Source organism: Pelecanus crispus, chromosome 5 (genome assembly GCF_030463565.1).
Source record: "Pelecanus crispus isolate bPelCri1 chromosome 5, bPelCri1.pri, whole genome shotgun sequence".
Classification (NCBI taxonomy): Eukaryota; Metazoa; Chordata; class Aves; order Pelecaniformes; family Pelecanidae; genus Pelecanus; species Pelecanus crispus.
In genome coordinates, this window is record NC_134647.1 from 377,420 (window position 1) to 393,503 (window position 16,084).

At 40.2% G+C, this 16,084-nt stretch overlaps 1 protein-coding gene across 1 annotated transcript in view; it reads right to left on the reverse strand.

Annotated features, from left to right (window-relative positions):
• TANC1 (tetratricopeptide repeat, ankyrin repeat and coiled-coil containing 1) overlaps positions 1-16,084 on the reverse strand; it is a 72,173-nt gene that overhangs the window by 35,490 nt on the left and 20,599 nt on the right. Inside the window, exons 3-5 of the mRNA XM_075710100.1 lie at positions 8,765-8,866; positions 5,622-5,743; positions 4,006-4,195 (exon numbers count right to left, since the gene is read on the reverse strand). Of these exons, the coding sequence (XP_075566215.1) occupies positions 4,006-4,195; positions 5,622-5,743; positions 8,765-8,866 (414 nt within the window). The remainder of the gene's footprint in view (positions 1-4,005; positions 4,196-5,621; positions 5,744-8,764; positions 8,867-16,084) is intronic.

Here is a 16,084-nt window from a genome sequence, read left to right on the forward strand (position 1 = left end):
TTCGGCCTTGCAGGATGATGAGGTACTTGTACAACTTTGCATTCATCCAGCTTAGCCTCACATTCACAAGAAATTTAAGATCTGATGGTTAAATTCCAGACCTTGTATTCTAAGAAATACCAATAATACAACATACATTTTAGAGGCAATAGATGAAAAAGCTTTTCAGGCATTCCATTAACCTTTGCACACAGCTTAGACTGTCATGTCAAAAAAATCTGGCTCCTCCTGAAGTATGAAATATTTAAAACTATGATTCCTCCTGTAGTGAAATGTAGCATCAGGAAACCTTGCTGCTCAAGATTTCCACATTGAAACAGTGGCAAGTATCCAGAAAAGCTTACATTTTGGCCAGTAGCCCAGTCTTTTCTCCTGCTTAGCTCATTGCTGAACATTAAAACCTGCCTCCACTACTATTGTGTCAAACTCAATAGAAGCAAAGAAGAATTCAACTACAGCAGTAAAATGTTAGAAAACGAAAAGAAACCTGAACCATAAGTAAAAAAGAGGGAAAGGGAGAATAGATAGATTTCCCATCAGTCTCCTGGCCCAGAAAACATAGTGGGAGTAGAAATACAATGGAAGCCCACATATGTAGCATGAAAGAGCAAGCTATTTACATGGTTGGATGAACTCTGTCAAAGACATTAGAAAACATATACTTGCTAAACATAATTTAAAATGCACATTTATTACTAATAACAAATTTGAATGCACACATTTGTATTTAAAAAACAAAAACACGGGTCATTTATCAGAGAGGTGCCTCTGATTTCCCTTCTTGGTTTCATGCCTTTATAGATCTAAGGGGTGCTGCCATGGGTTGCCAAGGGACAAGCGGTGTTCAAATTCTCCCTGGATTTGAGACACAAATGACAGCTCCGCAGAAAACTGCAGCAGATGATTTTCATATGGTCCCATGATCATAAGCCATATATACTTGACCGAAGGAGCTATACAGGAATTCCCCCCAACCCTCCTATTTCTCTAGAATTTCCTCCCCCTGCTCTCACACTCATATGCTTCACAACTCCACCATCCTCTCCCTGTATAATAAAGGACTGATTTTCATGTTTCTCTATTTTTGAAACTCCTTCCTTTTCATTAGTTCAATAAGCAACTTTTACCACTGGGTTCAAAAACCTTTTCTTAAGAACATTAGTACTTAACGAGGTTATACAATGGATGATGTAGTTGTCATGCCAATATACTATTTCAAACAAACACAAGGCTAGTTCTGACCTCATTTAGAACACGGACATACTCACAGACTATTTCAAGCTTGCAAAGCATGGGTAGTAGGTTCCTATCAGTATCCACATTTGTCCAATTGAGAGAAGGGAAGCTATCGCTCAAGAACAGGTGTTAAAGAACAGAGCTCCAGCCTACTATCCTACCTTTCTTGAAGGAAAGTAGGAACCCACTCCACTCCAAAACCAGCAGCTGCTTCTATAGTCTTGGATGAACTACATGTTACTGATACTGTAAACATATTTATTCCAAGACTTCATAAAGTATCTGCATAAGAAATGCATCTCCTGTGACATTAAACAGCGTATACAAAACATGCAAGCATCCCTCCCCTGGGCTGCAGTACCTTACAGGAGAGCTCAGGAAGGCAGAAAGTATGTAATTAACAGAGAAACAGGATCCCTTTTTCCCCCTTCTATGTCATGTACCACAGAAGCAATTTAGTGTGTTAGTAATGCCATTTTTTATATTCCCATTGATGCAACTCTCACTGATATGAACAAAAGTTGCATGCAAAATGGTGTGAAGTCCTTAAACTTTTTTGCAAAGTCAACTAAGCTTTTCACTGCGGTACCACTTTAAACAAATTAACAATGCATTGGTTTAGATCTCCAAACAACTAAATGTTTCAAACCAACATGACTCCTCTTTTTATAAAAAGGCAAACACTCACCCCTTAGAGAAGCCTTAACAAAGGTCCCAAATTTTTAAGAAACACGCCTAAGCAGAAGTGCCTAATAGTCAGTCTACACATCACTTACAGAGCTAGTAAAAGCATAGATGCATTTATGAAGGTAGAAGTATCTTTGTAACTATGTCCTATCTGGGAAGCCTGTTTTCTTTTAATGGCACAACTCTCACAGATCCCTGTGTCAGAGAACTGATTTAAACTACTCTCTTAAAAAACCAAAACCCCTATAAAACATTTTAAACAAGGAAATGACTTAAGGTTTTGCAACAAGAGGCATTACTGTTTCTTCTAGTCATACATTGCTGTATTTTTACACCAATATACTCACTGTACAATCATTTCAGTTTGTTTTATACTTGGAATCAGTGTAATCAAAACAGGAAACTCTAAATTCTGACAAAACCTACAGCTAATGTACTCTATTCTCTAGTCAGGCAATGACTGAAATCTGTGAAGCCAAGAGCAGCAATTCTGATACAACCTTTCCTTTACAGCAAAATGTTAATGCTATCTCAAAACTAGATCTTACACAAAATTGACCATGAACAATGGCTTTTATTCATCTACCATGGAACAAGTTCACAAAAATCATTTTCTAAAACCGAAGTACTTAGGTGTCATATAAATGAGTCTTTTGACCCATGATGAACATCTCTTTTAGGGTAACTGATTGGTAAAAATAATATTGTGTTGTAACTTATGACTATTAATTACTCCACTTTATAATAAAATGAAAGAACATCTATAAAGTCAGAGTAGAGTGTTATCAACTGTGTAATGAAAACATATTATCACTACTTCTTGGCAAGTACTACACCAATGATCACGGTAGTATTCTTAATGGCAGGCAGAGACAACTTTCACTTGGAATTCCTTCTATAAACAAAAGTTGTAAATAAAAAAGTACTAAGTTCACAAAGACAATGACACGTCTTAAGTTTACTTTGTCAAATCCAGGCATCTAAGATTTAGAATTGCTTCCCTTTTTCAGCCTTCCTAAATTTAGTCTATCAGCTAGACTTAAATCAAACTGAAAGCTTACTTTTGCATACTGAGAAAGCACCAGGTTAGGGGTCATTTTGTGCTTTGTTTTTGTTGGCAAGCTTAACAGCTGTTAAAAAAATCAGTTTCAAAAGGGATCAATTGGTTAAGGACTCAGCATTTAAAAAAGAAAAATTGACTAAACCAATGAAGAAGAATAAACCTTCCTACAACAGTTTATAAAAATCATGAAAAAATATGGTTTTTACATCTTAGCCTGACCTTCCAGAAAATAATATTAAAGCAGCCACAGGGGTACCCAAAGGTATAGGTAGGTTGCAGTACAGAGACCCATTAGGGCAGGGAGCAATAGGGAAGATGGCACAAATGAGGCAGCAAAGAATTTAGATCTTTTCTTTAGTACTGAACAGACTTACTGAAATATTCAGCTAGCTGGTAAAAGGAGCTATGTAACAGGTGGTCTGCGATGGTAGCTGCCTCTAAAGATAGCTGACTCCCCATAGGAGATGCATATATAGCCTCAGTTCAGTCATCTATTCAGTAGAGGATCACACAATTTCACCTCTTCCGTGATGCCCCATTTTAGCTTCATTTTCATGCCAATTACTCAAAAGTTTGCACTGTTTTTAAACAGTTTGATTTAGGTTATTCTCATCAGAAGTAGCATAAATTATTTTTTACTCAGCTGGATATTAAACCAGCTTCAAGCTATGCTATGCTTCACCATTATAAAATGCATTGTAGCGACATACATAATGGAAAAGGAAAAAAGGTAGAGGAAAATAAGAAATGAGGCGAAACAGAGAAAATTAATGATTTTAAAAGGAAAGCATGGAGAAATTAGAACTGCACCAGGAAAACAGAAGAAGAGAAACACACACCTAACAACAGCAACTGTTATAGCCAAAGAATATGATTTCAATCTTTCAAGTACAGAGGATTTGAAACAGGATCCATGGACAGCGTAAAATTGAACACAATGACATGAAGCAGCTATTCAGACCTGTACTATTAAGAGAAGATTAATTTCTATTAATTGCATTACTAATTAAGATGCTTACCTATAATTCCACTGTCCTTGCTCTCCAGGGTGGAGCTAGGGCTGCTAATGGTCCCACAGGGGCTGCCTTTGTTAGCTGCTGTTTTGCCCACACAGCTGTTGAGAGTTGAGCAGGGACTATCAGTGCTAGGTGATGTAGTGCTGCTCGTGAGGGTGGAACATGGGCTCACTCCTTGACTGGTTACTGTACACTGCAATGTGAAGAAAAACGAACAGTTATTGCGCAGGAGGCAGTACACTACTGTGCTGAAAATTAGAAACATCAAGGTGAAGTAGAATAAGAATGAAGCAAAAAGCCCATTTTTCAAGCAAAAACTTCAAGAAGCGGAAGCTTTATCTTGATTGGGAACCTGAATGACATGTTTTCAGATTACTCCTTTAAGAGTGACTTCTGAAGAAAAAAAAAGGAATGTCACAGTTCAGTGGAAGAGCTGCAGTGAGGCAAATTTCTTCTCTATTACACATTTTACTGCCCCCAGTACTTATTCTTCGGGTTAAAAACACTAGAATTGCAGTCTTATTCACATTTCACTATCATAGAATCATAGAATGGTTTGGGTTGGAAGGGACCTTAAAGACCATCTAGTCCAACCCCCCTGCCATGCGCAGGGACGTCTTTCACTAGGTCAGGTTGCTCCAAGCCCCACCCAACCTGGCCTTGAACACTGCCAGGGATGGGGCATCCACGGCTTCCCTGGGCAACCTGTGCCAGTGCCTCGCCACCCTCAGAGTGAAGAATTTCTTCCTAATATCTAATCTAAATCTACCCTCTTTCGGTTTAAAGCCATTGCCCCTTGTCCTATCACTACATGTCCTTGTAAAAATCCCCTCTCCAGCTGTCTTGCAGCCCCCCTTTGGGTACTGGGAGGCTGCTGTAAGCTCTCCCCGGAGCCTTCTCTTCTCCAGGCTGCACAACCCCAACTCTCAGCCTGTCTTCACAGCAGAGGTGCTCCAGCCCTCCGATCATCTTCGTGGCCCTCCTCTGGACTCGTCCAACAGGTCAATCAATGAAACCCAAACTTATGCACTAAGATTTATGAGGCCTGGGATTAAAAGCGGAGAGAGGAAGGGGAAGAAACAGAGACTGGTAGTTACTGTGCAGTTCTGGTTAGCAGATGAGTTTCATATGGATAGTAGCTGCTTGCTTCTTCCCAGTTCCTCCACCCCCAAATGACAGAGAAAGACTGTCAAATGGAAGTGAACTTCTCAGGAAAAAACAAACACACACGCCCCAAAAAACATGCTCCTATTTTAGCAAACCACTGACATTTTCCATTCTCATAAACCACAGAGAATAGAAGGGAAAAAAAGTTCCTCCTAAATAGTAAAAGAAGGCAGAGAGAACCTTAGAAGCTATTCACATTCATAGTAGATTAAACTTCCAGAAATTGAGTCTATTTTTTCTTTTTTTTTTTTTTTAAGAATGCAAGATCAACTCACAACTTCAAAGTAAACCACACTTGTTATAATTAATTTACAATTCTATTACTGCATGTCTATTAAAATGGATTGTATTTTGGTAAGTATCAAGTAACTGCAACTAGGAAATACAGGAAATAACATTAGTCCTCTCAGAAATAGGATGAACATTAAATATATTATTTTCCATTATCCTACCATGACGTCATTTTTCTCTTCTACATGAGCAGAAGTTGGGATCCCTTCTCCCAGTAAAAACCCCAATCTTGTCATCAATTCTTGTGCTGCAGGAGAACAGCTCGAGTCTTTATCAGGCTTTGCTTTGGAGTGGGAGGAAAAAAGTTGCTAAAGATTAGAGTCTGTTATTTGGAAACTGTTACAAGAGGTAGAAAAAGTATAATCAAATGTAAACACCACTTCTGTCAGCAATATATATATCTAACAGAGAAGCTAATGCCATTAAACTTTTTGTCCATTAGACTTTAAATTGTTGGTGGGTCTTGGATCCTCTGCGTGTCTGCACAAATCTAGGGGAGAAAAGCCCCACCCTGCCAATCAAACCAGAAATGGTTAAGTGCAACCAGTTCATCGCTGGACGGATGATCGACATGGTTATTCTCCTAACAGCAGCATTAAACTCAACACTATCAAAGCTCAGCGGCAGACTGAAATTCTGTTCCATTATTTTTTTATAAAGTTTTCTGTAATGTTAAAAACGTGAAAAGTAGAGGTTAATAATACAGACGTTTTGTAATCTCACAGTTAACACTACAACTAATACCATACATTTTTGTTGTGCTTCATATGCAAAGGATGTGACGCCAGTTCTAAATGTTCCAGCTTTTCGGGCTGTAAAAATATTTAATTTTATCAGTACGGTGCTTTAAAACGTCTTCTTGTGTCCAACAGATACAATGAGACAAAGTTCAAAATGAGGCAGCCTCCAACAAAACCAGCCAAACACAGATCTGTTCAGGGAAACACCTATTGCTAGTATAATCTCACAAACTACCATCTTCTGCCGTTTTCTTCCTGATGCCAACAGCCTGGCATCACCTACCAACCTGTAATGCTCTTCCCTAGCAGAAACATTTATACAGCATTTATTTCTACTGTCCATTAAAAAACCAATAATATGTAGGCCTGTCCCATCCTCAGGTATAAATAGTCAAATTAACTAAAGAGCATCATCTAACCACTCCGAGAAATAGCTCACAGCAGGAATTCTCAGCTACAGAGCTACCATCCGACTCCGCAAGGAGGGAAAAAAGCAGGAGCTCCCACACTGCTGCTTCCCAGCCAGCACCGTCTCAGCCAGGCACTGAGCCTCTGGATGCCATTCCCACGCAGCTGGAAGACAGCAGGGACATCCGAACAGTTTCATCGGTTTAAAATTTGGAGACTTCACACAACAGTAAGTTTCTAATTGGTAAGGAGTGCCTCAGAGGCAGAGTAGAGAAAGGGAGAGAGACGTAGGGTATGGGCTTACCGCTCGAGTTTAAAGGGCGCAGGCGAGCCCCTCAGCTGCGCTGCCTTCTACTCTAGCAACACGCAGAGCGGGGGGACCTGAGCTGCCCCTTCTGCTCCGGTCTCTCCTTTGGGGCTTCACTAAGCCAAAAGAGTGCCAGGACAGTATTTACTCTTCAATGAAGAGCATGTGGTATGTAACCACATCAGACACAGCTGACAGTCAGTCGTATTTGCAATAAATAGCACATTTTTCCCCAAGCTGCAGTTTGTATGAAAAACATAGAAAACAATGATTTTAAACCGAACAGCTTGACCAGTAAGCATTACTTCAACGTTTCAGTTTTATGAGTGACATAAAACCCATGGTTTGCAAACATGAGTTACTAGTCAGCCATCCTTCTTCATTTCACTCCAGCTCAATGCCTACTTGAACGCACGTATTTCTTAATTTTGTGGCCAGCTTCAGGTTTTACTCTGGAAGATCGAATTATCTGATTCTCACTTAATCCCAAAAGAAGGAAGTCTACGAAATGGTGTCTTTTTTGATGTTTTTGTATCTCAGAATATTTTGTGAATTGACAGGTCTTAGAAATATTTGACTGGAAAATATATTTTCTCTGTAAAATTGTCATTTTAAGGATTACAATTAATCTTCAAAATTACAATCCTGGAAATTACAGAGTTCATGAAATCAACATCTTCATTCTTCTATCAAAGTTACAAACCCCTATTATTATATTTAAATTTTGATCTTTGACAAGCCTGAGTAAATGTTAGGCATAGTACTAAATTCAGTTCAGGAACAGAGACAAAAGCCAAGAGTCTAACCTTAGACTTAGACCTGTTCAACCCAGCAACCACTGTTTAATCCTTAAACACTAGAGTTTAATTTTGACCTTCAGCAGTCTCACTGTCTGGGAGTACAACTCTGTGAAGAGGAGGACCACCATGAGAGGGTCACCTTTAGATTAGGGAGATGAAGACCACATGCTCTCCCAGCTGGACATAAAAGCCAGCACTAAGATCGCTGTGAAGATGGAGGCACAAGAGGGACCAGGGTAACTATAACATATCAAATAGGGCATACAAAAGAAGATGGTGAGAACAATTACAATGAGTTCTATTTTCACTAGTATCAAAAATAAAGGGCTTTTATATAAAGAAAACATTGGCTTTTAAAACTGCAGTTTCCTTTAAAATTGAAGCAAAAGGAAAACAAAAAATTGTTCAGCTGGAACCTCATCAGTTCCATGCAATGACTTTAATGAGGCCAGTTAAACTAAAAGTTTAATCTAAACATACAAGGCATATGAAAACCATGTCACAGTGCATATAGTCACATACCAACACATGGGTCACTTTGCTGTGACTGTGACATTCACTGTCGTAGCCACACTCTGTTATGTAGTAGTCAAATTTAATGAACATGAAACTTTCCAAGAATACCCACTAACTCTAGGGAGGTAGCTTTTCCCAGCTTTGCCAACACAGGAGTCTACTGTTACTGCCTTCTTATTTAGCAAGCTTTTACAAAATTTCTAAAACGAGGCATTGTACCCCGTGCAGAGCTACACACTTGGAATCAATTTACATTAAAAACAACTTCAGAAAAATTCTAGTAGGTCTTTGGCATATGTAGCAATTAACAACACTCGGACATCATTTTGCCTGCAGTACATGCACAGCTCCAAGAATTGAGACAGTTATAAAGATCTCATACGTATAATGGCAAGCATCTCCTTACCACAAGCATGTTAAATCTGCAAAACATTCTTACAAATAAAGAATCAGATTTCCTTACTCCTTTGTATCGCTCTGTCTGAAATGAGCAGATGTTATACCAAATAAAGTATCACTGGACAGACTCTCACCATTTTGACTGGGTTCTCCTTGTTCTGATCCTTTCCTCAGTGGTAGAGCTGCCTCACCTGGCACTCTAGGACTTTCCACATACTTGGGCTTCCTGATCGAACCTGCAATGGGAACAAGCTGAGTGTATCTAATTTTTTCCAGACGGACCGCAAGTTTCATATGTAGAGTGTCTATCCTCCGTGATGCAAGAAAAGTAGAGGAATTATTTCTTTCATACACAGCTGCTACCGTAAAGACTAGCGAGCTGCTGCACTTCCACTCTTGTGAGAAACAAACACTCTCTTTGGGCTTTTTGGAATGCAAAGCCTGCTAAAAAACAAAACCAAACTGCTTGCTGTGACAAACCTGAAAAAGTTTCCCGTATATGTAAAGTGAGTGACTTTTTCATGTTCAAACTCAGACAACTTGCAATGGGCCTTCTTGGTTCAGAGCTTTATTTTCCATTATAACAGGAAGATAATTTTGTTATCAGCATCTTTGAAACTAGGAGAAAAAGACTACAGGCAGACAGCTTGCAACATCAACACATTAAATAACTCAAAGCCAAGATGCTTTATATTACAGCGTACTTTCTACAAATACTGATATATGCCCTGATCATAACTAATGGTGAAGATGAGTTCAAAACACAAAAGAAAACATTAGTGGCTACTAATGGTTTCTGATTTCATTAAACAGCAGCATTCCCAGTTCACATACATACAAAGTTCAAACATACCACCTTCAGTATTAAGAATAATTGTGTATTCACACACACACTTTCCAGAAATTAAATTGATTCACTCTTTACTCTCACTTTTAGCTTCATGCTTTGGTTTCAGGCTGTTTATGAGCCTATTCTTTGCTAAATACAGTATAGTAGCAACCCCAGGAAATGTTAACTACACAATTTATCTAACACAAGGGGAACGATGCTGCCCTCTAAAGGTTTACCAGAAAAAGTATACTGGTACTATTGAATCAACATCCGCTTGCACTACAAACACAGGGTGAAATTCTGATCTTAATTCAACAACTGATAGTAGTGGCAGGTAGACTGCTACGCTGATGCACAATATATGGTAGAACTGAAACTCCACCGTATATTTATCCACATCCTGAAAAATACGTCAACAGAATTTTATACCAATAAAGGCATTTGCAACACTAAGAGTTTTGGAAAAGCATTAACCAGGAAACTTGTAATATGACACGCTGGAAAGCTAAGACATTTAAACCGCATAGGGAATGGAAACATCAACATGGAATGGAAACATACTGAAAACTCAAGCCCAAATTTTTGTCCTAAATTTTCATTAAGACAACCCCAATTTCTTTCAATTTGTGTAACAAAGCCACTTGAAACTTTCAAAGTTTTAGTGAGCTTGAGGTGTGGTAGGCGGTTCCAATGTTTCATCCAGAAGAACCTAAATATTAGCTGGAAGTCCCTAGAAATACAGTCAGTTGCTGGGCTTAACAAAATACTAAAACAGAGGTACTTCTCCGGATTTCCCCAGCTTTGCCAATAGACAGGGATTTTCCCTTCTTATTCAAATACAACCTGTTGTTATACTACAGAGCTACAATGTCAGGTTCTATAATGTAAATTCATCCTAAGAGTAGGAAAGAAAGTTTCCTTACCTGAAAATATGTCTGACTTGCTGCAGCCAAAAGATTTTTAAATACATACATTAGGCCACAGTGACAAAGAACAAGAGAAAACCATTCTACTGGCAGCACTCCACTTCTGCATCTTGCATGTTCGGATATTACTCTTATTATTTTATTCATAATAATAATAAAATTAGTCTCAAAAGCAAGCATGCAGAACTTGGCACATTTCATGAAGAACATTTCTTGTGATACTCCACAGAACCCTGAACTTACACTTACATGGTCATAGATTTTTTCTTTTTTCTTTTTGTTTTTGTGGGGTTTTTTTTTTGTTTCTTTTAAATCAAAGAACCTCAAGCTGAATTCTATCAAATTCAAATGGTAGAAGCTGAAACGCTGGAACTCATTAAGTCCTAGATTGCATTCTATATTCTGGGAAAGAAGAAAATACAACCACAAAATGGCAGCAAAATTTTATTTTGGGAACTCCAAGAAGTGAATGTTTTTCACCTGTGATTAATTCAGTAAAGAAGGTGTAACACCAAACATGCACTCCAAAGGTTTATTGAAAAGGCTGTGATGAATGCAGATGTAGTACCAAATATCAGAGAATCAGGCCAGAAAGAAGTTAATAACTTTGTCTTTAAGCTACTCAAATTCTTTAACCCAGAACTGCTTGAAAGGTTGGGTCACTGGAACAGGCTCCCCAGGGAAGCGGTCACGGCACCAAGCCTGTCAGAGCTCAAGGAGCGTCTGGACGACGCTCTCAGCCATCTGGGTCAGTTGTAGGCAGTCCTGCGAGGAGCAGGGACTTGGGCTCCATGATCCTTACGGGTCCCTTCCAACTCGAGGTGTTCTGTGATTCTAACACGGCAGAGAAGGTACTGGAGCCTCATACCGAACAATAAAAAGGAGAAACGCCCTGAATATAGGTGCTTACTAAGCGAGCCCCATTCGTCCCCATCTAACTAAAAGAAGCCATAGTAGTACAAAAATATTCCCGTAAGTGTAATTAAACAGCACCTAAGCACTACAAAAGGAATCTTCAACAGTCTGAAATACTGGCCGTCAGCAGCGGAAGGACTGACTGTTAGGACTGCCACACTCTCTGGTGAAGCTCTTCCAGATCCTGGAATGAGAGGTTTCCCCACAAACTCTGCTTCCACCCCACCCATTCAAAACTGTCCCTGCAGGAAGCCAGGGCCAGCCCACGGCTCTGTCACAGCCGTACCTCCTCACATAACGTCAGTGCAACTCCATTCCCCAGCCAGGCTGCTTCTCTTACTTCCCTGCTCCTCTCCTCTGACGAAGCTCTTCTGCCCCTGCTTTCCTACTGTATCCCTCTCTTGCTTTCCCAGTACCTTCCACTCTGCAGTTTATGTTCCGAGGAAAAGACACCAGACCTTCTCACAGCAGGGTCTTGGTCTTCATCAAGGGCATCTGAATAGTACTAAAATTCTTAAGCACTAACAGTTATCAACACTATGCTGTACATGCCTTGTTTCCCAGATCGTTCACCTGCTCAAATGCGCTATAGTTTCCAAATTGCCTATTTTGTTTATAACCCAGTGTCGTGGCTCAGCCCTGGGCAGCAGCTCAGCACCACGCAGCCGTCGCTCGCTGCCCCTACCCCGATGGGATGGGGAGAGAATCGGAGGAGTGAGAGTGAGAAACACTCCGGGGGTGAGATAAGAACAGTTTAATAATTGAAATAAAGTAAAATAGTAATGATAATAATAACAATATAATAATGATGATAATAATAATAACAATATCCAAAGCAAGTGATGCCCAATGCAATCGCTCACCACCCGCCGACCGATGCCCAGCCAGTTCCCAGCAGCGATCGCTGCTCCCCGGCCAACCCCCCCAGTTTCTATACTGCCCATGACGCTGTATGGTATGGAATGGCCCTTGGGGCAGTTGGGGTCAACTCTTCTGGCTGTGCCCCCTCCCAGCTTCTTGTGCCCCTGGCAGAGCATGGGAAGCGGCAAAGTCCTTGACTGGCATAAGCAGCACTGAGCAACAACTAAACATCAGCGTGTTATCAGCATTCTTCTCCTCCTAAATCCAAACCACAGCACTGTGCCTGCTACTGGGAAGAAAACTAACTCTATCCCAGCCGAAACCAGGACACCCAGCATTAAAACTACTTTCTGAAGTCTTTTTTAAAAGCACTTACCAAATAGAAAGTCTAAGGCTACAGTGACTTCATCTTCAAGTCATGCCAATCTTTGGCTTTCAAAAAATATTCCTTTTAGATCCTTTATTTAATCAAATTTATGATAGACTTGAAATCAAAACAAAATCCCAAGATCTCAGCCAAGTGTATTCCCTGGTTAGACTGGTTAAGTTTGCACTGACATGCTTTTAAGCAACTGAAGCTCTAGAATCAAGATGTGTTTCCAAGCTCCACGTTTCATCAGGAATAAACCCATACTGAAAGCAGGTGATGAATTCAAGTATTAATATCTTTCTTATCTCTCTCAGTAATAAACTACTGAAAAGGCTACCTGATTTCTTTTTGCTTGTTCTTTTTTTTTTTTCTTTAACAAACAGGAAACAATCAATAAAACAATACACAGTATGCAAAACTAGGAGGCCTTTTAAGAAGCAGACCTTCAACACTGCTGCAGAACATGGGTTTTATCGTTACGAAACTTTGCAATTTTCAAGTCGTTTCACTTCCTGACTCTGCCTGTTGCAGAACTAGGGACTAGGTGATGGAAGGCCTTTTGCAAACAGTTTAACTTACGGTTAATGAGAAGCGAAACGGCAGCAGGCCAGGAAATGCTGCCATCCTGGACGTGAGTCCCGCTGTCCACACTGTAACTGCAGTGCCAGAGCTCTGGATCCGAGCACTGACCAGTGCCTCCAAAGAAGGCCAGAACTGAAGCCGGGAAGCGCCAAGAAAGCTAGCGGCATTTGCATGTGAACCAAGGGCAGCTGACAATACATCTCTGGAGCAACAGCTAGTTATGTCACTGGGTAAACACGTCCTCCATGTCCCATCCCCTCCTCTAAACTGAACTGCCTGTTCACCAGCTGAATGAATTCAGTCCTTCCTTCCCTCAGGACGTCTTGGATCAGCAAGCGCTTCCACAAAGCCAGCAGCTGTGCTCCGTCACCCACTGCTGACAGCGCCTGTTCTTCTCTGCCCTGGGGAGCCCGTTCACTGAAGGAAGACAGGACATTTTACAGGCTCCTAGGAAGGAACAGTACAGTGACATTCACGTAGCGCATCTGTAAAATAAGGAAAATACCCCACAGGTCCAAGTTTTATCACACTGTTTTGTGCACTCCCAAGTGCCATTGGTAAAGATGACAAAATTGTGGGCATAGTTTTTAAAGTTCTCTGACTTAATCATTATAATCACAGTAGTCTACTGATATCTGGTTAGAAAATCACTGACCCAGCACAAAACAAATGTTAATGAATCCTATGTCCTAACGGTTCATAAGCCCACCCAGTGATTCTACGGGCCTATGATACACCCATTTTTAACCAATGTATCTTCATGAGTTTTGCCTGCTACAACGTTAAAGAGCAATGTTTTTGATGGAACCGCTTAATATTCATAATGCAGCTTACGCAGATTTCACATAAAACTCAAACTGGTATTAAAATGGTTTTTAAATTAGAGCTTGTAGTCTTTCAATCCCTTAAGCTTACAGAATAACACATCAGATACTGTTTGACTGAGAAATCATGCATTTCTAAAAAGAAAGGAGTGAAAAAAGATTTCAGGTAAGTATTCTTTTATGTAGGAACTGTAATATCATTAATGAAGTGCCAGATTGAAAAGCTGATTTTACAAATATAACCTCATCAGTTAAAAGATTTATATGACAAGCTCAGTTCTCTCATTTCCTAAGGAAACCAGGCTACAAAAACAGAGAAAGAGGCTTAGTTATCAAGCTACTCAGCAAGATCTTTCCTGCCCACAAAAGTTCACAAACTTATCAAGTAGAAGCATAAGTCTCATGACATGAAAGAGTTCCAGTCGATAAAAGTAAAAGGCTACTGGTAAATTCCCAAATAATTGTAAAAGTAATTTTTCACTATTTCTGAAGCCCATATTTGTCAATCATGACCATGCCTCAGTGTCTACAGCTACTTACTCTTTCACATGGACAGCTGCAACTGCATCCACAGATGCTACTGCAGCATTTGACAAGTGATGACTTCAAATTAGTTTTACAATGAGATTTCAAGAAAGGAATGAAGTATACAGCTAGCACCTTTCCTTAATATACAAAATATAACCAAAGGTACAGTTTTCAAAACAAAGGAGGTGAATGTCCCATTAAACAACAACAAAAATACATCCTCAATAACAATAAAAAAAGTTTTAAAATAAAATAGCCTATAATGCACTGAAATCAGAGAAAAAAAAAAAAAAAAGACCAAAACCCCCTAAAACAACAAACTAGGCACAAACTGTTTCAGCACTAGTGGCTAACCACCACCTCACTGTGCCATGCCTTGCTAAAAGCTGCTTTGCACTGCAGCCCTTCAGGCCTCATCTTCCTCCTCTCACACCAGTAACAAATGAAGGACTACTTACCTACCTCACTTGAAAGCACCTGCAGTATTTGGATAAAACAGAATTGCCTTGCCAGTTATTCTTAGTATGCGGTGTTCAAGTCGCACCCTGCAAACAACTCCAGTAGGCTGGCTTCCCTCCTCGCTTCCTCCTTACTCCTAGTATACAACTTAGGGCTGCACTCCAGGCTTTCAACTTCTCCTCCTTTTTCTGGTCTGCAAACTCCCTCGCTAACAAAGTAAACCCCATTCAGAAAGCACAGGAGAAAGACTGCAGGACTGCTGCTAACTACACCACATTGCCCTTGATAAGGTGGTTTTCTTGTCTTCAATTTGGGTCTTCAAATAGCATCCTTCTACTTGGCTCAAAATTCAAGGGCACACCAAAGTTCTGAGACATCCCACACTTTGCTTATTAAAAAACCACGGTCTATTTAGGCTGTGACACTTGCAGTCATACGAAGAGTCCCATCCTTCCCTTTGGCAGCAGTCTGAGATGCTACATTACGTCTTTGAAAACTGCACTGATTTCTTGCTCATACCCATGAGCACTTTAAGGCTGATGACTGCTTTTAAAGACAAGCTGCAAGTCTCCGTTTTGGCCTTCGGCTCCCTGGGGTAACACGCTGCCCCGTCACACTGCAACTGACCCGAGCAAGCAGGGCCTGCTGCACCGCAGGCGTACGCACGCTCCGTCCCGGGTACGCTCTGGGTCTACAAGAGCGCCGCGGCGTTGCACTACTGCACCTATCCGTTCCTTCAGATTTCCACCTAAAAGTGGGGAATGTGGGAATACGGTGACAACCCCATTCCTTAGCTAAGAAATGCTGGGCAGGGAATGTAAGTCATATATGAACACGTGTTTATATCTCTACCTAGAGACTACAAGATGATTATATTTTTTAAACGAAAAGATAGCTTAGTAACCAACTATCACCAGAGGGTGCTCTTTCAATGCTATTTCGTAACAAAAATAAGGGGCATTGGCCCTGGTGAAAGCAGCTAAAAATACATTCCTTTGAAACAAAATCACATTCTTTAGGGAGACAATAGTCCAAATCTGTCATTTGTAAGCAGAAGTATAATTAGATGTGTCAAAGTTGAACAACAAAAAGCAACCATTCTAAAAGAAGCAGAACAACATGGAGCAGCCATGTAAAATAGATCAGAATGGAAATAT